General features: G+C 40.7%; 1 protein-coding gene across 3 annotated transcripts in view; it reads right to left on the bottom strand.

Moving 5' to 3' along the window:
* Window positions 1–23,096, bottom strand: part of KIF13A (kinesin family member 13A) — a 733,240-nt gene that overhangs the window by 185,204 nt on the left and 524,940 nt on the right. For 2 of the 3 annotated variants that reach the window (XM_069218350.1, XM_069218331.1), the window contains 2 exons: window positions 5,361–5,411; window positions 1,195–1,294 (listed from right to left, as the gene is read on the bottom strand). In XM_069218350.1, the coding sequence (XP_069074451.1) occupies window positions 1,195–1,294; window positions 5,361–5,411 (151 nt within the window). The remainder of the gene's footprint in view (window positions 1–1,194; window positions 1,295–5,360; window positions 5,412–23,096) is intronic. The other variant, XM_069218342.1, reaches the window with a different exon arrangement.

Raw genomic sequence — 23,096 nt, 5'->3', positions numbered from 1 at the left:
AGACAAATTTCAGTATGGGAAGCACTAAACTGTGTCAATTGCCATTCCATGGCCACTGCCATGGTTATTCTGCCTAAAACTGTTTTGGGCTCTTGTAAATCAAATTTTAGCATTTTGGAGTGCCAAACCTTTCTCTTCCATCTGCTGCTAGAGGTAGTTCTTGTACCAATATAACGAGGCTGTGTTTAGTAGAAGACCGAGAACATCGGTAAAAGTATAAAAGAGCAGTGGCTGGACAATATGGCAATCAGAAATCCATAATGCACTAACTGCGCATTCCACAAAAATACATTGGCTGGTGCATGACGGACAAACCAAATCAAATAGAGAAGTATGACCTAGAGGAAAATTTACGTTTCAGATATAAAGCAACTGGAGGGTTTTGTTCAAAAGTAATTGTTTTCAAAATGTTAAATTACATCAAATATTTCAGTCCTCTTTGATTCATGAGAATAAAAGAGAGACAGATTGTGTAGGAAGGTGTAAGAGAGGAAGGGCCAGCGGCCATAAGGGAGGGCTGCCTGTGCCATGGTCTTCAAACTCACACACTAAATCCAGTTGTCACAGGCTTAGTGCCATTTTGTGACATCTGATTTTGAAGATTCCTGCACTTTGGTCCCCAAGTTGCAGGAAATTTCCTCTTAAAATATAAAGTGACATTATTCTCAAAACCAAAGCTTGCCATTCATGCACCTAAAAGAAAGCTTTCTAGAATAATGTTCTCTTCATTATGTCTACTGAGGCTTTAGAGACGACAACTTTAGTAACGAAATGACAGCACAACATTTATTAATAATGTTTCAAATTTCATACTTATGCAATTTATAAGAAAATGAAAGGCATAATATTGTAATGTTTTTCAGCACCTTAACTGCCAGATTACATTCTAACAAATTAAGCTGTAAAAATAAAGTAAAAGGAATGGCTGGTCAATAATGAGCAACTGTAGCTTAGTATTCTAATGCATACCATTAAGACACTAGAGTTCAGATAGCTCTGCAAGTAAATGCACACAATATATAAGTTAGCAAATGTAATACTGAGGGCACAGAAAGTCAACATCTGCAGAAGCATGCCTAACTAGTTGAGTTTAGAAACAAGTATGCCAGTCACCAGTCATCCAGGGGCAATTCATAGTTTACTTTGATGTAGTACATCTTTGATGGAAGTGGATGCGCCGAGGTATCTACAAACCTTGCTTATTGATTATTTTCTGAATGTGCTCGTCTAAGTATTCTTTCCGCTTTAATAGTGCATCTGACCACCGCTCCCTTACAGTGTTTAAATCTTCCTCCTGGTGAGGGTGGTGAAACACAGGAAAAGAGGTTAGTAAAACTCACTGGAAGACAAAGGAGAAGAAAATTTGATTTTTTCACTAGAAACACCCAGCAGATTGTGAAATTGACAACAATGCCATTCAACAGTTCTGTGTCTTTGGTCTACTCAGTTAACTTGAGGAATTATATCAGGCAGAGATTTGCTCACTGTGCCCCCATGGCACAAATCTATTGCATTTGTGTTCTTCATTTTGTTTTCCAACTAAACAGCAGATAGGGAAGTATCAAAATTAGTAACCTAGTATAGATGGCTATTGTGAATTCTAGTCACAGTGGTGTGTTTCCGGAGATATTGACAACCAAGAACTGTTGAAAGACACATAGCACAGGATGACATAATACAGTGATCCTCCCTGACGCCGTCTCTTGTGTTAGACTCCAAGCCCAGCCACCAAACCCTCCACCCTGTAACAATTACGAGAATTATCAGTGTCCAGTAAAATATTCCATGCCATTAGAAACCCACATGCAATCATGCTTTCTGGTAGTGCCAGCTGTGACAACGTTTTAATTATGGGCATTGATTCGAATCAGCAAGAAGCACGCAACAGCCAGCATGAAGTTAGTTAGTTCGTCTATTTGACTGTCACTAGAAAAATGGAGGGAGCACATCCAGTGCTATCGATTGCCCTTGCACTATTTCATAAAAAGCTAAGAAAAAAAAAACTATAAATTGTTCTACAAATGTTACACTTAATGTAAGAACAGAAAAAAATATTTTCAGGGTTACTCCTCTACTCTTTGACTTTGTCTCCTTCCTACAGTGCAGTTGGCAATTACCTGTGCCACAAGCAGGATAGGAAAAATCTTACTCGAAAAGAACGCTGTCACTTTAACGAACTCTGGAGCGCTCCTACAGCTAGTCATTTAGAGCATGTGATCCATCCCTTAAATGTGCATCACCATCCACTACACACAGTTTCTACCTGCTTTTTTGTGACTTGCAAGACGGTAGCATAGCATATGCTGTTTGAAGAGACAACCATGTGGTTATGGTGAAGGAGAGATGAGGACAAGTTGAATCACAATGAGGGTACCCCCCCTTCCTAAGAACTGGTTGGGAATAGCAAGCTAGGCTTCAAGGGAAACAAGTTGCACAACATTTACTGAATGAAAACTGCATCTGTTTTAAAAGGTAAACAAACAAGTTGTGTTTGTAGAAGCATACAGACTAACACGTTTCTGCACTTCAAATGATTATGATAGGGGCATGTCTATAAAAAGCCACTGTTGCTGATTTTTTGTCTGATGGAACAAGCATTATACCTCTCAGGATCCTGAATTCCTCTGATGTAAAATGTTTACACTTAATGGAAAAAACAATGATGATGCTGCCACTAGACACATTGTTGGCTGGAATAGGACCACCATATGTAACAAACGCTCAGTAAATTTAAGCCAGAAGGAGTTTGCTGGCAGTCCAACTATCGGCAAACGTTCAATTATCTATGTAACAAGGTCGATGGCCAAGGCAGTAACAAGGAGGGACAACCATAAAGCATTTCCGAATGATAAAGGATTTTTTAAAAGGAAGCCCACAAACGAATGATAGTGATGGGCGTGCTGTGGGTGTGGTTAAAAGCTCCCAGAAAGATTTTAACTGGCGAGAGCGCTTACGCGCTCGACCTAAAAACACTTAGCAAGTGATGGCCAATGTTGGGATAATAATAGAGGAGATTCTTGAGCTGAAAAGTAGCTGTCCTTCTCAAGTGACGTCAGCTCCAAGTATCAGGTTAAAATGAAGCGAGGGCGAATATGTAAATGGATCCAAGTAAAACCGTCTGGATAAATAAAAATTTTTTTTTTCCATAAACATCAGTACAAAACAAAGCAAAGTACTGATTTGTGCCCTCTTATTTGTCAAATGCTTTTTGTTTCTATACCCATAATCTTTACTCAGTGAAGAAGAAACCCCCAAAGCTGGTTCTGGATCCAGACGGAACTGTAAGTTGACATTTTAAAGCCTTACTCCCTAAACACTTAAGTGAGATTTAAGCTTCTTTAGCACATGACAAGGTGTATTTTACATAATCAGTACTTTAGCACCACACTAATCAGGTACCACAGGGATTAATGTACTGGCACTGGGACATTAGAAGGAAATAAACAAACTCCAAAGGCATTTGGTTAAGACTCTGTGTGCCTCTTTGGGTAATGTGGTACAGGGCGCTGGTTATACCATAGGATGCATAACATCAGTTCAGGATAGTCTGGCACTGATATGCATTGAAGACTGGAATACCATGCCTGGTACTGAAACCTTTTTCTGAAACCCAAGAGCTTCAGTCCAAGGACAAAGTTGAGGGTCTTTTTTTTGTGCTGGTCATCAAACAATACAATGGATTAGAAGTCGTTCAATAGCCACCTTGAAAGAATTCCAGCATATAAAACATGAGAACTCAACAAAAGGTGGATCCCCAAGCGCATGATGTGAGCCCTGTAAAGGCCACTCCCCAAGAACTTGCAGCAAAAGATGCACTATTTGAAGCATGTTTTGAATTAAACACATGGCAGAGGAAGGCAGAATAAAAAATACTCCATCATGGAAGGAGGAGAAGATGATGACAGTAACACACAAAAAGAGAATCACTGCAATAGATACACCTGCGTCTGGCATGGAAGCTGGAAATAGCAAGACCAGCATATGGAAGCTGGTCAGACATGCTTCAATGGGAAAAAATGAACAAGGAGAGACACCTGAACATGGAGGCCTTAAAACGTCTTGTCAGTGAAAGCGTTCTTTTACAAAAGCTCTTTTTCTGTTCCTGTCTGTGGCACTTATGGGAAGAAGAATTCAATTGTGTGAATCATTTCAAGTGGTAACATAGCCAAACTTGTATTAAAACTTACAGTAACTTTTCTGGAAGCCTAACATCAGGATGAACCTTTCACGTAAGTGTACATACTGAACAAGAAAATGTCCAGAGACGTGTTGTTGTACACATGCAAGCAGTGAAGGCCAAACCTCCAAGCTATTGCCATCAGGAAGCAAATACAAAACACAATTTTCTAAGCCTTCTATAGACCAATTCCTTTGATATACTTCAATACTGAGGTTATGAACTGCTGTTATGTAAGTTGATGAACAGCAATACATTTTGTAGTAAAGTCAGTAGATCTCCTGAAAGTGGACAATACACACTCACTGGAGTCAGAAGATGAGCAGACTACCAAAACATAAAACCATACGCAGGTATCCAGGCACGATATGCTCTTCAAAAAGCCTTGCAATTCAATTTGTCAGGAGGATTCAACAACTACGGTACAAATGTCTGTGATACCTTAGCAATAGCCAATTACTGGTGGCTGCACTTCAAAAGCCTTTTCAGCATGGCCACAGCTGCAGTCAGAGTGGCAGATGGACAAAAATTGGGGAGGGATACGGATATCTCTGACAAGGTAAAATATGCCTCACCACTGACTTTATAGGTTGCCAGACCAATGCTGGCCATAAGCTCTTTTATTTATGTACAGGAATATGCAGCTACATGACCTACATTTTGATCCAAAAGCTGTACTTATGTACAGCATTTACCTGAACCTTAAACATAATTTTACAAGATATCCAAAAGTATCTAATTACCCCAAACAAAAATCTTTTCAATCAAGTATAACCTTAATATTAAAATAATATGTTGTCACACACTCAGAAAAATCTGAAAATGGGTCCATATTATTTTGCTACAACTTAGAAAACAATTAATTGTCTTGGTGTGTGATTGGTGTTGTGGTGATTATAGAAATGCTTACGACAATGGTCAACTGTAACATTAGAATGTAAATCTGAGTTATTTTGTCAGTAGCAGTGGCACTAGAAAGTGATTGATGACATTTCAAAGTAAATCACTAAAATAAATGGAAGAGGAGTGACGGAGGAACATGTTTCTGCAGGATGTGAGTTAAGCAGGTTAACCGTTTGCTTAAAAGCCAAACGTTCTTCAATGTCTTGGTGCACTTTCTATATGCTGACCATTAGCAGAGATGTGCCCCATGCCACATGATTGACAGCAGCAGCAATACTACCTGATAACTATCCATATCATCATCACCACCACCACCATCATCATCATCTTTCTGGTAGGAAAAAATAAATCTTATGAACACAAAATACATTCACCTTTGTTGAAGACTGGTGAGAACAGAACACAACAAAGCAAGAGAAAGTATATGCCAAAATATAGAAACTACAGCAACAGTTAAAAAAAACACTGAAGAAACTATAAAAATGTTGCATATGCTGGAACAACGCATAACATTTCTAAGGCGCTTAAATACTGGCAAAGGCAAAAAAAATATAATTGGAGGGAAGCTGAGGTTTCTTTACTGTAGTCTATGGCACATGCTGCCATTAAACGCAGAACAGATACTCTTGGCAAAAAAGGCAACTTGCCTGTAATTGATAAGATATCATTACAGTGTCACCAAGACAATTGTTACTAAATGTGGTAAAAAGAAATAAGCACAGTGCTTTGGGTGGATCTGTTATACTTGCCTTTTTGGACACTACTAGATACAATTTCTTCCTTGCTTTGCTCACTTGGGCATTTTAATCAGTAAAAAGCATTTGCAATGCAATGGGTCTCGCATTTTGTCGAGTTGGAGCTATTAGCGTTGTAAACTCCTAACCGGCCTTTTCTTGCCACATTAAATGGAGAAAAAAAACAAGCACAACCATGCTGTGTAAAACACAGCAGGATCGCGCTGCGAAATAAAGTGAAAAAGTAGTCCAGAAACCATATGGAAAACATGGAGCCTCATATGTTTCCAGGAGTTGGTCGGTGCGCTCGAGGGGGGCTAAATACAGGAAAAGGCATGATGTATGTATGCCTTTCACTAATGAAAGCCAGCGGATTTTAAAAGGCAAGCCCACAAACCAATGTAAGGGACTGACGTGACATGGACGTGGTTATAATCCCAAAGAGAGATTACAGTAGGGGACGGAGCGCTTTGTGCTCGCCCCTAAAAAGGGGAGGGTTTGCCTAGGCATGGGAGCTAATAAAGGGGAAAGTCACTGGACAAAGGGAAGGAGGGCAGGTTGAAAGAAAGACGTGAACCAATTTGTTTGCAACTCAAAACTATATTCTATCCTAGAACTACTAAAGGTTTGAGTAAGAAGCCTCATCATACTTGAGAAGTTCAGCGATGGAACACATGCACAGTGTTAAGTGATAATTAGCTGTTGGGTACATAGACTAACATTTATGACCATAGTAGGCTGGATTGCTTTAATCAAATATGGCCATACTGCTGTCCTTCCTAATGGCAAAGTTGCATGGCTACACTGCAGCAACAAATTGTGATGCCTAGGCATTGCCATATGGACAATTTTACTTTCTTATCGTTACTACTCAAAAAAATCTGGAGACTAGCTGTTCCTGGCAAGTTGTACAGGAATTAAAACAAAATGCCAAAGAATGCTGGAGGCGTGTTACGGAAAACTGAAAACGAATATAACTATTACGCTGTGGAAACAACGTATTGATTATGCTGTTAACCAGCTCTCCTCAAATGGATAAAAAGGTGTCAGCTGTGTCTCCTAGAAAACCAGTTTGTTTAGCTTTTGTAAAGTAGGGCAGAAGACTTAATTTACTGCAGTTTTTTTGTTTGTTTGAAGGGTTATCTTTTGTACTGGTCTTAATTAACTGTGCAATAAACTTTGATTTGATTAGTAAATAAAGTATGTATTAGAAATATTGTAAGCCTCAAGTAAGTACCAACTTCTTCCAATGGATATTTTCGGTTCACAGGTTCTCCCTCTGTGCAACACATTAAAGTGTAGCAAGTGAACCCTTGTGTTTTGCTTTACTTTTGACTGAGCCAAAATATACACACTGAAAGGAATCAAAAAGATTCTCTGGAATGCACTTCTTAATCTGAAGAAAACATTTACAAGGTTTGTGAAGGAAGGCTTGAATAGGAAAAGTGTACTTTTAAAATGTGCAACAATGAAGTAAGACCATGTATAAAGAATCTTCAATCTATAAACAACAAATATATACATGCAAGAATACAAACACTGATATTGATATACGTATATATATTCATACCCAATGCAAAGCAAATCAATAATAAAAATGCATCACCGTAGGGCCTGCCAGGTGCTTCATCTTTCTCGTGTCAGCCAGACGATGACCCCGTTCGACGGCGAGAAAGAGATCTCTACCCTCACAGGAAATATAGTAGGCATTCAACGTCTAAAATCCTGACTGAGGTCTCAGAATCTCCGACTGCCGATCAGGATCATCTTTTATATCTTAAAGGACCGGAGAAGGAGCTTTCTGGAAAAACCTCTCCCATCAAGAAGAAATATTTAAAAATGCTCGCTAGTTTAGGTAAGCTTTGAAAGAAACACACTGGGAATTGGCCAAAATCCCAAGGCGTCCCTCCCAAAGTCAAACCGTTCCCTGCTGTACCATACACATCAGACAAGTACATCCTTATCATGCTGACTGACGAACTCCTCCATATTATGTACTAGCTCTTCGGTAATATGTCCTAGCTCTCTGGTGAGAAAGAGAACACGTAGAAATAGAAAACGCGTTGCATAACATGTTTGTACGGAAAACTACTCACACCTCTAACGTGGCAGTGAGGCTAAGCTGAATACAAAATAGAGTTTATAACTAGTGACCACTAAAGTGACAGTGGGCATCTAAGCCAAGTGCAAAGTGGTTTGACACGAAGTCAGTGGTCAACACATAAATATCACTACACCTTGCCCCTTTAGAAAAAGTAATCAGATAGAATACATGAGATCCGCAGAACTGTAGGGTTCTACACAAACCTTAGAATCATACAGAAGTGCTTTGCAAAAGTATAGAGGCCCTTCTTTGCTACCTCTCATGTCTGAACATGTAGAAGAGCAGTGGCAACCACGTGAAAATTGCTGAAATTGTGAGTATAGGTTTTTTGAGGGTTCGCGTCTCACATCTTGAACAGCAGGCACTTTTGAGTGCTACATCTTCTCTAACAAAAAAGATAGGATCCGACCTTATGGAAGCTTTTCTGGTGACTTACGGGCTGAAAGTCTTTCTAAGGTCAAAGCAATTTAAATGCACTTCTACTTTCAATTAATAAAAGGGAAAAAATGCTCTACATGAAAGTGAAAGTCTGATTCAACTGCAACTAACAAGAAGGCTTGGCATTTACTAATACCCACGTCCTGAAATCATTAAAAGGGCAAGTCAAGGAAGCACCCTCAATATACTTATTGCAAATATTCAAACAAACAGGTGCTCTATCACAGAATTAGTATCACATGTGAAAAACACAAAATGGTTCATGAATAATGTCTTCTAATAGTTCAATATTGTTCTATTTGATATGCATGCAATCCATCACCTCCACAGTCACCATGACATACTTTGTGATTTCTATGTAGGATGGATCTGGAGATAACTACTGAGCCTAAAGAAATTAACTATGTTTTATTAAGTAAGATCAGATTCCAACAATAATGTGACTGAATGGAGAACTGTAACTAGTTTGTATGACTTTTGGTAGTGTATAAACTAGCACTCTTGGTTTAAGGTATGCAAGGGGCTATAACCCATCATCACTTATAGAATCTGTCTTAACCAAAACGATCAACTGAAAATGAAAATTTACTAAGGTAATTGAACATAAGCTCGTTTTTGAGACATGGAGCATCATAAAAGGTGGCTTAAAAATGTGCAGAAGGCCCTCTTCATAAATGCAGACTTCCACCATGCTTGACTGAAAGAATGGGTTTGCTAGCCCAGAGCTGTACTTGTTTCAATGTCTGTTTCATTTCTGTTGTGAAATGAATGGCTTATTGTTTTTAGAGTATTCGATGCTTAGTAAGACCTGCTTCTAAGCACATGCTGTTGGCCCATGAAAGCTGCTTTCTACAAGATGCAACTACACAATGATTTTATTTGTTCATCAAATGAGTTTTAATAACGAGAGGTATATTAATGTTGGGATTCTAGATCATTGGCCGTGTCTTCTGGTACCTGCCCCGAACTAGTGGAGTTGTAAGAAATATTGGTCTAACAATCAACTCCAAATTCACATGTGACCACAAGGCAAATACGATCTTGCAGAGCGGTTTTTAACACACCAGGAAAGCTGAGATGTGCCTTTTTCTTTCACTTGCTTGTGAATTGTGATGGTGGTGAATTTGTCCATCCCTTCAAGGCTGACTTGAACTAGTTTATAGTGCAGCTGGCTAAGTGTTACTGAAACTATGTAGGACAAGCCAAAATGTACCTTGTTTAAGAGTGGCAGTAGCGTTACGGTCGGACCGCCAGCAGCGCCACTTTTCAGCAACACAGTGGCCTGGCGGTGCTGGCAGTCTTTATCCAAGCAGCGCCACCCTGGGGATTATGACCCCCTTCTCCGCCATCAGTTTCATGGTGGTAACACCTAATGAAATGCTGGCAGAGACGGGCTGCAGTGTGCCCTTGGGGAGGCCCCTGCACTGCCCATGCACTTAGTGCTGGCCAGGGGGGCCCCTGCACTGCCCAGTGCCATCGCTTTGCAGACAGTGAACATTGCGATGGGTGCTGCTGCACCCTACGCACTACAGCATTGACCCCCAGCTCTCTTATGAGCCGCAGACAATGCTGTGGCCCGTTTCCCGCTGAGCCAGTAAACGGAAACTTTGTTTCCACCCGCTGACCCAGCGGGAAACTCGTAATGGGCCTCGCTGGGAGGCTGCCACACTGGCAGTATCCTACACATTATGACTTTGTCGAACAGGCTTTTCTGTCTGCTGATGTCATAATAAGCCATATAGTCTGTCATTTACCATTGCTTTAGTAATTTGATAAGTCGTTTGAATGTTCCCTCGTTTCCACCAAAGAGCAATGTTTGGCATTAATAAACCATGGCTCCACAACATGTTCATATGTCAATTTACAAACCACTGTATTTCCAAACAAAACCTGATTGGGTAGATATCAAAGCACTAAGGGAGTCATTTAAGTTTTAGTGAAGTGGGGGTTCAACCATCTCCTGAAATATCCAAACTAGTTCTCCTGCCAAATTTAGAAGAGGCAACCAGTGGGTAATCGCCAGCAGAGCCTCTAGCTGTGATCAATACATCACACAGCTACTGCCTTTACTCTGTTCTCAGCAGCTACTTTTATTTTACACTGCTTCCTGTTGCAGATCTTATTTTTGCCCTATAAGCCCCCCCTATATAGGCAGAAACCTCTCTGCACACCAGGATCACAGATATGAAGGTTTATAAAAATAAACCACAGCCTCAAAGGTTTGTTTCTGCAATATATAAATATAAGATTGGCCGATCACAAAGAGGAGGAAGGCCTGTTTGCTTTTCAGTTCTGCTGAAAGGGCTTCCCCTCCCTCATTAGCAGAACAGTCCCAAACAACCTTTAAGTATGAGCAGATGTCCTACAACAGCGGTGTAGGCAGTGCCTCTGCTGAACTGGCAAGATAGCAGGTCACTGACATACTTTAAATTACCTCTTACATCCAGACATTGATGTTACTGGGCATCAGACTTGGAAGACCGAGAACTTTGGGTCATTTAAGTAGTATGTGGATCCCCATTCCCTAATGAAATTGATGTGGAGGTTTTAAATCAAGCTATGCACCACATTATGGTTCCTCTGAAGCACTATAGACCATAATGCAAGTCTAGGATTAAGGTATAGAAGGAGTCCATTTAACTGCAGGTCATGACCCTTATCTGATACTTCTCACTAACAAGCCCCAATTGCATGGTCTAGGCAAGTGCTTTTCCGATTACAGTTTTTAAATATCTATTCAAACTTTCAGAGGGTAGGGTACAGTGCATTCCACTGCTTTGGGATGTACTACATTCCCAGGGATCTGTATTTGTGTGTTAGTCTCCAAAACGTCTGTGAGGTAATCTGAGGTGATGTAGATGATCAGAGATTCCTAACTGGTGTGTAACGGGAGCAAGATTTTGCCTATATCAAGGAATTCTTCATCCAATGTTCGGAACCATACAAATAACTTTAAACAGTATTCTTTCTTGCGCTGTCAGCCACTGAAGTGTTTTCAATACTGATTAATGTGAAAACTCATTCAGGGTTTTAGTTATCATCTGTCTAGCAGATTCTCCAACTTTTGCATGTTTTTTAGTAATTTTTCTGGGAAGTCTAGAATAAACTACATCACTGCAATCTAGCCATGTCATTGCCAAATATCTTGCCAGTTCCACACAGTGGGTAGAATGGAGTAAAGTAAAGCTCTTCTGGAGCAAGGGTAGTTGAAGCCTTTATTTTTAAGGAAAAAGACTGGTGATTGTAGGTTATGGTTGTCCCAGACACTATTGCCTTTCTCGTCTGTCCTACTGAACATAAAGATTTCAGTCTTTGGTCCATTGAAATAAAGCAAACTTTCTTGCATTCAGTTGTAAACTAGGCAGTTAGTGATTTTTGGCCAGAAATACAAAGCATTTTCCCAGTCGCAAACGGCCCGATTCACAGAATCTGGCTGTTTGTGACCGGAAAAATGCTTTTTCTAATGTGTAAAGAGCAATTCGGTAACTTGTTACTAAATTGAATTTTGCATTTGCGAATCAGTATTTGGAAGGGGCCTGTTTAGGATGTCCCTTCAAATACCGCATCAATGGTATGTATTACCGTTTTGTGACCGAATTCCAGTAGCAAAACAGTAATACTTTACCACCGGTTTAAAACTGGCGGTAAAACATTTGCAAAGAAGGGAATCTCAAGAAACCCCTTTCTCTTTGAGAATGTAAAAAATAATAATTTTTAAGAGCAGTCAGTGGCCCCGCAGAACACTGCTTACTCTTAAAAAATGACACTGAAAGTTTCATTTTTTATTTTTAAATGCACCTTGTTTTAAGGAAAGAAGGCTGCATTTAAAAAAAAAAAGATTGCTTTATTAAAAAGCAATCACAGACATGGTGGTCTGCTGACCTCAGCAGGCCACCATTCTTGTGATGGCTTGGACTCCTAATTGGTAGCAAATTGCAACCTATCTCATGAATAAGGTTTATTTGCAAGCTACAAGGATTCGCTAATGAAACTCAAAAGAGTTTCACACATTAGGAATAACGATTTTCTAATTGTGATGCAGACACAATCACAATTAGGATATCGATATTCCTAATATTAGTACATCAGGCCCTTTGCCGCTGCCAACTCCTACAATCAAATGTGCTTCTGGGTAGATCGGAATGCACTGGAAAAAGTAACTCATGCTAATCAAGATATGAGCCAAGGGTCACCAGAATAAATTGACCAGCAATGACAAGAGTGCTGAGCCTGGTGGTATTTTGTTCAACACTTTTGAAGATGATGCAGTCACAGATCCAATATGTACATGCCGACTATGATCGAGAAGAAAGGTCCATATCCAAACCCAAATTCTCCCCACGGATTCTGTCCATTCTTGGAGTTTATTCAATAGTGCTTTATGATCAGTTGTGTAATATGCTCCTGAAAGGTTGAGAAGTATTGTAGATGATCGCCAATCTTTGTCCACAGAAGTGAGACTTTCCACTCTGATAGTGGCCATTTCAGTTTTGTTACCACTTTAGGCCTAAACCCTGACTGTTGGCTGCAGTAGCAAAGTATTTAAATGTAGTGTGGCCACCCCTTTAGCTCAGCCCTAGGAATGTGGAAACTTATTTTGCTTTTCTGTGGAGAGAAAATTGGGATACTGTGAATCATGTTTGTCCAGTGACACAGTGGCTCCCGCTTCTGGCAAAGGGAAAATAACACCACGCGTGACTGTGGTTTCCACTGAATGTCAGAAAAGTTCGATATTTTATCAACTGTGAAGGATCTCGCTGAACATGGAATTTACCATACAAAAATAAGGAATCTGGGATACAGTATATTAGAAAAACCATAGGAGATGGAAATTGCTTTTATAGAGCATTAGCATTTTCCTACTTGGAGTCAATTCTTGGCAATCAAAGAGAAATATGCAGCTTTTCAGTGTGATTGAGTTGGTGGACACTGATGGCTCGGTTTCAGACCTCCTGGTGAGGGCGTGAGCTGCTTGGACAGCATCGTTCAGTACCTTTGCATGCTGACTGCAGCATTCCTTAAGGACCATGCAGATAATGGCTCTCTCATAGGCCGTCTCTATACCTCTACAAGTGGAGTAAGATGACAACACTGACATATCTGTAAATCACCACAAGTTTCTGGAAGACAGAAGTCCACAAGTTTATATGCTCTTCAGAAGACAGCATTACACCATTCTTTCTGTGCCGCTTAATTGCAACAATTCACTTTCTAATTTTCACTGACCACAACAGAAACGCAGAATAATGTGGAAAGGCAGCGTCACTTTCCAAAGTGGCGGTCAACGATACTCAAACGGGTTCAACAATCAGAGATCCTTTCTGCCCAGTTTAAAGCTCTTTGTTGTGCGGATATGCCTGGAGAGAAATTCTGTGCTAGGTTTGGCTATTACAGCCTCAATAGTGTGAAGAGTAAATACATGTGGAAAATGTCTTATCGCCCATGTCAAGTCATCAAGTAATCCAATATGCTAGGTTATGTTGTAGCACTTTATGAAAGCAAGAACTTTTTACCCAGAAGCTATGTTGGTCAGCTAGCACAGAATGTAAAGTTCCTGTTGCTGCTCTAACAGATATTGAGTAGAGTGATGCTACTGATGAAATGTGTAAGGAGCTCTACAGTTTTTTCTTTGAAATTAAATCTGCTGCTATTGATGTTGCATTACCTTCACTAAACTATGGTTCTCTTTTCTACAATAAGTAATTAGCTGGTGTCATTTACCTGAAATTGGGTTTCATTTTTTTTAAATACATACATTGGCACAAACTTTATATCGTTGTGATTTTAGGCAGTAAATTTGGACAAACAGATTTAAATTCAGATTCTTTAGATCGATTTCTTACAACAACAAAAAAAACTTTACAATTATAACAGTTGGCCGAATAGAAGATTGTTTTGTTCCAGCTCGTTGTGTAATTGATATGTGACTTTTTTCCCAAGGATTTTGCTGAGAAAAGGCAGTTTAGCGACTGGGCAGTAATTAACTCGGATGTTTGGGCCTGAGAATAGTTTCTTGAATGCCTTTGGGACAGAAACATCTAGGATCAATACATTAAGCACATGTGAAGTAGAGGGGTAAACTGTGATGAACGTTTTCAAGCTGACTTTTAGGGAAAGCTTCCTGATGCAGACGTTATTTGCCCTGACAGCCCACATATACGGATAGAAAACTCCCTGCACATCGGGCAATTGAGATTTAGTCTTGTAGAAATTAACCACTGACTCAGAGGTTTGTTTCTGCAATACAAAAATACTGGCTGGTCACAAAGAGATGGAAGGAGTATCCACTTTTCAGCTCTGCTGAAAGTGCTCTCGGTACCCTCACCCCCCACACACCTAAGGAGAAGTCCCCATCAACAGATATGGGATCTTTAAGTCTGAGGGTCAGCCCTACAGCAGGTGTAGAGGTAGGTTGCTGAATTGGCAAGATAGTTGGTCACAGGCATACTTTAAATTACTTCTTCTGTCTGCACAATGATGTTACTGAGCATCAGGGTTGGAGGACTAAGAACTTTGGGTCATTTAGTAAGTGGATCACCCTTCCCTTATGAATTTGATGTGGAGGTTTTATATAGGGCTGCAGTGCATGCCTCTCAAGGTTTAAAGCTTTGCTCTTTATGGTAGACTTAAATGCTCCTCTTCCCAACGGCTGGACACCAAGAGTAGCAGTAGTAGAGTAGGTGAGTGCTACAAATTGGTATAACGGTTTATGCATTGAAGCTGCAGCACTACTCAATGAGCACAATTACCACAAAGTGTCTGAGGTACTGGACCCGATGAAGAATGTTCACCACTTTCTAGATCCCAGAAAAAGGAGGATATAGTAGAAATGCTTTCCATTTAGATGTAAATCCAACACTGCACCAGAATAGTGGGCAATTATGAACATCCTTATGATGATGATGTGTCTTTTTGCAATACTCCCCGTACAACTAACACAATGTGCCTGATTACAACTTTGGAGGAGGTGTTATTCCATAGGATATAATGGACTCGTAATACGGCTGGTGGTATATCCGTCACTTTACCGTCACTTTTGGGACGGATTAACACCTCCTCCAAAGTTGTAATCATGCCCCAATATCTCTAACATAAGACATATTGGCTCTACTTTTATAACATTATTTTCTATTAATTGCTTTTACTGAGACCCTCAACAATATATTAAACTTATAAAATATCTTAAAGCAGAGTCTAACAAAAGCCAGGGAAAAACACTCAAGTCTGGACTCAAACGGTACATGGAGACCAATACTCCTCTGCACTTTATCACTAGAAACCAACATATGTGCTGGTGCCCTAGTCAATGCAGAGAAAGATATGAAAAATCCCCTCTACTGTGCACCTCGTGACATAAAAACCAATCCAAATCAAAGCAAATGTCACAAATATGAAAATGTGTGCATTTAGAATAATAATATATCCATGCAATATGTCTGATGTAAGCAAAATCATATTTTGTTTTATATAGGAGCTGAACCAGCGCTTGCTTTAAGTAAAAAAAAAATAAAGAAAAAAAAAATTATGTTAGGTATGTACACATGCAATGGTTGGCATTTTCTACAGAACCCATGCATGAAGAGATAATACCAAGAGTTTTATTCATGGATTTATTAATGCTCTTCCAACATTATTTCAGACAAAGCTAGGTGAATTTTGAGCAGAACACCAAGCATAAATTAAATTCTCAAGTGGAAGTCCTCTTCTGCACCTATAGGTTCGATTTGTAATTAAATGGTCATATAGAAGGGACCAGCTACTGCTTTTGGGGTGGGACTGCAATAAAGTAAGGTACAGTATGAACACGTGTGGCCTAACTATGCAATGCATAGTTTGTAATTCGAATTCTGACTTACTACTAATATGAATAAAATAGGAAATCTAAACTGAAGAAACCAACTAAGTTCCCTGTGGTTAACTGTCCAACTGTCAAAGACACTGATTTCAAAGGTCATACATCAGGCAGATAAAAGGCATCACTCATGCTTGACGCATGAAAATCTTATGTAGAAGATCAGAGCAGCAGGGGAATTTAGCAAATCGTGCACTCCACTGAAGATACAAAGGATATCATGTGATTGCGGCCATTTAATTTTGTTTGTATTCAGTGTGCAATAAGCAGTTGGATGATTTTTTTTTTTAAGATGAGAAGCCATGCTGTGCTGCTGGAAGGAGCCAAACATTCCTCTTTTGCTTCTATATAGAGATGGACATGTCAATACTACCTTCTGACTGAAGAAATAACAGTAAACGCTTAATGAGGCTGAAATCTCAGGAAAGGTATGAAACTATCTTTTACAATGTACCCTATATATTCTATTAATATATGAAAGGCAATACAGTGGCTTGCTTTGCTAACAGCCTGATTGAGGGAGATTACTCAACTCTAGGGTGTGATAGTTGCCAAAACAAAACATGCCTTCTCTATGAATTCCACTCCTTCTCAATCCTCTACAAATGTCTATACTTGTTTTACAGTTCACCACTTTCTGAACTGGTCAAGGATAGTTTATAAACACACAGACATCGATGTAACGGACTCAATAACTGACAGGGTGAACAGAGAATAGCTGCATACAATTAAACTTTTGCAAAGGTTCTGTGCATAAGAAGCACTATTAAAGAAATAAGCAAAGGCCTGACTGAGATCAACTGCAGAAACGTATGAGCCTACATAAACCTAGAAGAAAATGTTCATCTCCCAGGCAACTTACTGCTTGAAGATGTTTTAGGCAAAATCGGATCCATAGCCAGGATTATATGTCAAGTGAGACATCTGATGGAAAGGATTGATGGAGATCTCTGTGTTTTTTTAGGGAAATTGCACACTACTGTAAGACAACTAAATGCCCTTTCCTTCTTTTGAGCATTTAACTCCAGGAAGTATTTTGGAAAATTAGTAAATGGTGACTTTCAAGCACAATGCCCCAGAAACATTAAATCATACCGCATAGATGTTTGTATGGAATTGACTACTTCTCCTAAATGAGTTCTTTAGAAATTAGTGCAAATAGTCCTTTCTGCAGCATGATGAAAAAGTAATTATGGAGATTTGGTTGCAGTTCTAATACATCTATAAATATCATACCAGGGGATCTCACAACAGTATAATCAAACCACATGCTATACTGGAAACATAGAAAGTGAAACACGCTTTCTCCTGCTATGCCTCAATAGTACTTGATTCTAAGCAGGTGCAGGGGGAACCCTGGGTGGAATTACTTCTTTAAGGCCTTCCATGAATGCTTTAATTATTGGTACTTAAAATTATGATAACTGTTGTCTGTTATGCAGATAAGCAACTCCTGCATGCTAGACTACTGGTGTGCAAATGAAGTAAGTAGCCAAAAATATTTTGAACAGCTGCATGGAAAGGATCAATGTGTTTGTAATGGTGGTAGAAAACAAATAACATGCTCATGTTGTAGGTTTACGTGCCTCCTTAAGAAAGGTCATAAATTCTTGCAGGAGGTTGAGGTAACCAAACTATGATTTCAGGAGTCAAATTGCAAGGTTGTGTTCCTTTGGATTTGGATGCCCGTGTTCTCCATGGTTGTTAGTGAGAAGATCCACGATGAGGGGAAGCTTCTTGTGAGGCACTACCAAGAGTTCGAGTAGTATGGTGAACCATGGTTGTAGAGTCCAAGATGGAGCTACTAGAATGAGGGTGAAAGACGTTTGCCTGAGCCACGGAAGAAGGAAAGGTGGAAAGTGTAGGCAAATATCCCTGACCAGTTAAACCATAGAACATTGCTCTTGGATAGGGGGTGTGGGAGCCTAGAGTTGAAGTCTGGGTATTTTGCGTTGTCTGCGGTTGCGAACAGATCTGTGTGTGGAAACCCTCATTTTTGAAAGTATAAGAGGAGGACTTGGTGTAGATTTCCCACTCAGGGGCTTGTTGTAGCATCTTGGGGAGGAAGTCCACAAGGCTGTTGTCCATGCTTGGGAGGTGTTCCACTAACAGGTGAATGTGGTGACATATTGCCCAATGCCAAATCGACAGAGGCATGATAACTGTAGAGAGGGCCCCCCTCCTGTTTTTGTTGATAAAACATGGGTGTTGTGTTGTCCATCCGAAGTAATACAACCTTGCCTCTCAGGCGAATTAGGAAAGCTTTCAATGCCAGGTGAATGGCTTTAAGCTCTGCATAGTTGATGTGTAGGGCTTGATGTTTGAAGTACCAGAGTCCCTGGATTGTGAGGTCCTGCAGTGGAGCACCCATCCTGTGAGGGATGAATCTGCTGTGAGAATGATCTGGAGAACAGGGTCGAGAAATGGCAATTCGCTTTGATAGGTTTAGCGTGTTTCAACAGTGCAGAGAATGAGTGTGGCTATAATCCAACACTAGATCTTGCAACTGACCATTGACTTGCCAGACATTCTTTTGATGGACACATGTTTAAGATTCGCTGAACCTTTCTGACTGTTTTGCATTGATTGGGCTGAATCAGTATTCAACAACGCTGTGACGTTCTAAATTCTGACAAAATTAAAGTAAGCTAACCCGAGCTGTATGTTGAGGATAGCCCTTAGGTATGGCTGAACCTCTGAAGGCTGAAGGTGAGACTTCTGTATAATGATTGTGAACCCCAATTGATGAAGAATGTGAAGTGTGGCCTGGGTATGTGGGTGGCATAATGGAAGCATAATGGCTTTGATAAGCTAGTCATCGAGGTATGGGAAGACATGAATGCTCTGTCTGCAAACATTTGGTGAATACATGAGGTACAGTAGTGACTCAGAATGGAAGCACCTTGAACAGGTAATGTCTGTATAACAAACCTGAGGTATTTGCTTTGAGCTGGATGTATTGGAATGTGAAAGTATGCATCGTTTTAGTCTAGTGCAGACAAAGTCGCCCTGTGGTAACAAAGGCATCACATCTTGGAGAGTTACCATATGAAAGTATTCTGAAAGGATGTAATGATTTAGCGTTCTGAGATCTAAGTGATCCATCTTTTTTGGGGATGATGAAGTAGGAGTATACTCCCTTGCTTCATTGAAGAAGAACAGGTTCTATAGCCCTTTTTTTTTTTAAGTAGAGCCTGTATTTCTTGTTTTAGCAATTTTTAATGTCTATGGAAAGTTTGGGTCTGCGTGGTGGGATGTCTGGAGGTGTTTTGATGAGCTCCAGACAACAACCTTGTTGGATAATGTCCAACACCCTCTGATCTGTTGTTATATTTTTCGAAGTGGAGAAGAAATGTTGCAGACGTCCCCCAACAGGTGTTAGAGGGTCGAGGAAATGGAAAGGGAGTCACTGTTTGGAGGGGGAGGCGCAAGTGGAGGCGTCTTTTCCATGACCTTTTGAATTGTTTTGCCTCTATGCACCTCAGTAATATCCTCTTGAAGAGAAGCTTTGATGTTGCTGCCTATAAGTGGAGGTACAAGCATCTGTCGATGTTGGTTTGGTGCCTTGTTTGTATGTGAGGCACGGAAAGGAGCCACGAGGAGTCGGAGTTTGAAATTACCCCATAGATTTGGCAACTTGATTATTTGTTTTCATTTTTTCTAAAATTGAATCCTCCTGTGGACCAAAGAGATGTTGGTCAAATGGGACATAAATGCATAAAAAGCCAGGTATGTCTAACCAGGCCTGTCTATGCAACAGAATGCTTGTATTTACATGCCTAGTTGCTGTGTCCGCTGCATCAAGGGCACATTTAATGGAATTGTTGGAGATCAATTTACCCTCCTGAACAACTTGTTGGCCTTTCTTCTTATACTCCTCAGGGAGATGCTGGAGATGTTCTTCGATTTCATCCCAATGGGCTCTGTCATACCTTACCAACAGTCTTTGAGTGTTAGCTATGCGCAAGTGGTTATCTGCTTGGACTGCCACTCTTTTACCAGATGCATCAATTAATTTAGACTCATCAGTTGGAGGGGCATCCTCTGATGTTTGGGAATTGGCCCTCTTATGCGCATTAGACACTACAAATGAGTCTAGAGGGAGTTGGCCCTTAATGTATGCAGAGTCTAAGGATGCAGCTTTGTATTTCTTATCCACCCTTAGTGTAATAAGACATACATGTACTGGATCTTTAAAGATCTCTTCTGCATGTCTGGTCATCACTTTTAACATGGGTAGATACTGCATACCCTAGTGGTAGAAGAAAGCGTTTTGAAAAGAAAGTAATCCTCTATAGGGTCTTTATACAATGGGACCTGGTTGTATGCAGTTCCACTAGTTAGAAATTTCTGGAATTATGTTGCATCATCCAGGGGTGAAGGCTTAGCTGAGTATACGTCCAGGTTAGTATATCCAGAGGGTCAATGTCATAAGTGTCCTATAGATCTGTGGGTGGCTGTTATATTTCATCTCCCTCTATGTGATTCCCAGTGTAAGACTGTGGGGAGTCTTGTGTGGTAGTGTCACCTATATCGCTAAATGAGTGATGTGGTGAAGGTGGAGGTGAGAGAGGTAAAGGAAGTGGTGGAGGACAGGCAGGCAAAGGTGGATGTAAAGGACTAGTGGCAATGTCCTTCTTCTATTTAGGAGGTGCGGGCAGATCAACGGCCTCCCCACAGTAAGCTGGTGCTTTGATGGAGTCGGCACTGACTGCCTTTGCCAACATGCATCCAGTAGAAGGCTGGATGTGTATTTTCTTTTGTTTCCGGTCGATCCTTTCTGCCCTAGGCTCTAGGATCAGTTCCAGTGACGAAGTGAAAGGTTTCAATACCAAAGATGGTCTGTGTTTCGGTGCTGAAGTGGTTGGAGCCGAAGCAGTGGAAATCAAAGCGCTCGGAGCTGATGAGGTAGATGTTTGGATCAGCACAGACTGGTCGGCTTAGTAGAGTAGAGTAGAGGGGTGTTTCAGCTTAGCTTTCAGTGCCAGGCCCAAGGACGGGGCATCCTTAGCAGATGTTCAGTGCCTACCATGGCCTGTTGACAGTGGTGGCCCGGGAGCCATAATTTTAGTTGGAACGGACTATCTCTTAGTAGGCTGGACAGGAGTAGGAGTACTCACTGAGCGCTGCCCCAAACGAAGATCTTGAAACTGCATTATGAACTGTATTTTGGAGTCTGGGATAGAAAGGGCCTCCTTTTATGCTGCTGAGGCCTCTTGCAGTTCTTACTCCTGTTTGACATCATAAAGACTAAAGTTTTTGGGGGTCTCTGAGGTCTTTACGCTGCATCTCCTTTTGACGAGCTCTGCAATCTTGTACCATTTTCTTCGACTGAAAACATCGATAGGCCCACAGTTCTTCTCATTGTGGTGAGGAGGCAAACACAGGTTACAAAACTGTTGGAGGTCAGTGTGCGGATATTGTGTGTAGCAGCTTGGACAGCACCGAAACAGAGCCCGTTCCATTAGCAGCACATCATAGGTCAAATCCGATAAGATGAGAAAGAAGGCCCGAAGGCCATGAATGCAGAACGAATAATCGATGATTGGCGGTTTTCCTCTGTTTTCAAAGGCGAGTCAGAAACAAGAACAAAAACAATACCAACCGGAATAGAGGTGCAAAATGGACCGATGGAAGCCCGAAAACGGGCGCAAACCGGAGCACCGAAGAACACGTCTGAACCCGATGACAGAAATAAAACAATCTAACGATGGAGTTGATGCCCATGTGCATTATCACAGAGAGCCGGAGTCACTTTACCTTGTGGCTCAAAAGACTTCTTTGAAGAAAAACAAATTGTACCCAACACAAGAAGGCAGAAGTATGCAGAGCATGTGTATTTACTACCACAGATGCTATCAAAAATATTGCTTCTTCTTAACCCCAATATGTACAGCACCTCTACCATGCCCACATCCTGACCCAATTGACATACCAGTTTTCAGAAAACAGCCTATGCACTGCTCTTTCCTCTCCTCTTCCTCATTGCCCTTCTGTAGTGCTTCCACCATCTTCACTTCCTTTTTCATCCTTCACCATCTCCTCGTCCGCATCATCACACTTGGGGTGATGTGGACCAGCAGAGAATAATGGAACAGATTTGACTCTGACACTTTCAATTTAATATGAGAAAGGCCACAGCCTCTAGTCCTCTCTCCTATCCCTATCATTGAGCATTCAAAATGCACAAGACCTTTCCTTTAAGGCTACTAAGTGTGTGGGGCCAGAACGAAGAGCAGTCTCCTGAAGCATGAAATCTATATTTATTGGAATTGGAGCAAAAACTAGACACTGTAGCCCTGTCAATCCAAAGTGAACAATTCCTGCCATCTCCCAACCTCCTATCCACAACCTCCATCAGGATTGTGGGCCATCCAAACCAGCCCCTGATTCAGCTGTACTTTAGAAATACAATAGGCAGCACTGCTAAGCTTTTGTTGAACAGTACCTGCATTCTTAGAAAGGCTACTACATATACCATCAACTGTACAAGCATTTCTCAGCAAAGCTGCAATACTTCTTATGGGGCAGACAGTACCAGCATTTGCATGAGGACACACCACTGCAGTTTCTGAGGAGTGCTGCCATAACATGCATTTAAGGGTGTATTTATGCATGGTTATTAATACCTCAGCATAATGTTTAACCAATGTAATTATATCCAATTTCACAAGCTCTGAGGTTTGTGAGTCTGAGGTGGTGTTGCAACAATCTAAATTTGTCACCTGCAACCCACTGCAGATGCCAACAGTTTGTCAGGCTATTTTGTCAGATTCAATAGGACAGATTGGCCCACCATTTCTAAGCATGGTTGCTGTATTTTCATGGACAGTACCAAAATATTTAATGAGAATGGTTACACTTTCATGGATTGGACTACCACTTTTC

Source organism: Pleurodeles waltl, chromosome 2_1, assembly GCF_031143425.1.
Source record: "Pleurodeles waltl isolate 20211129_DDA chromosome 2_1, aPleWal1.hap1.20221129, whole genome shotgun sequence".
Lineage (NCBI taxonomy): Eukaryota > Metazoa > Chordata > Amphibia > Caudata > Salamandridae > Pleurodeles > Pleurodeles waltl.
This window is presented reverse-complemented; position numbering and strand designations above follow the sequence as displayed.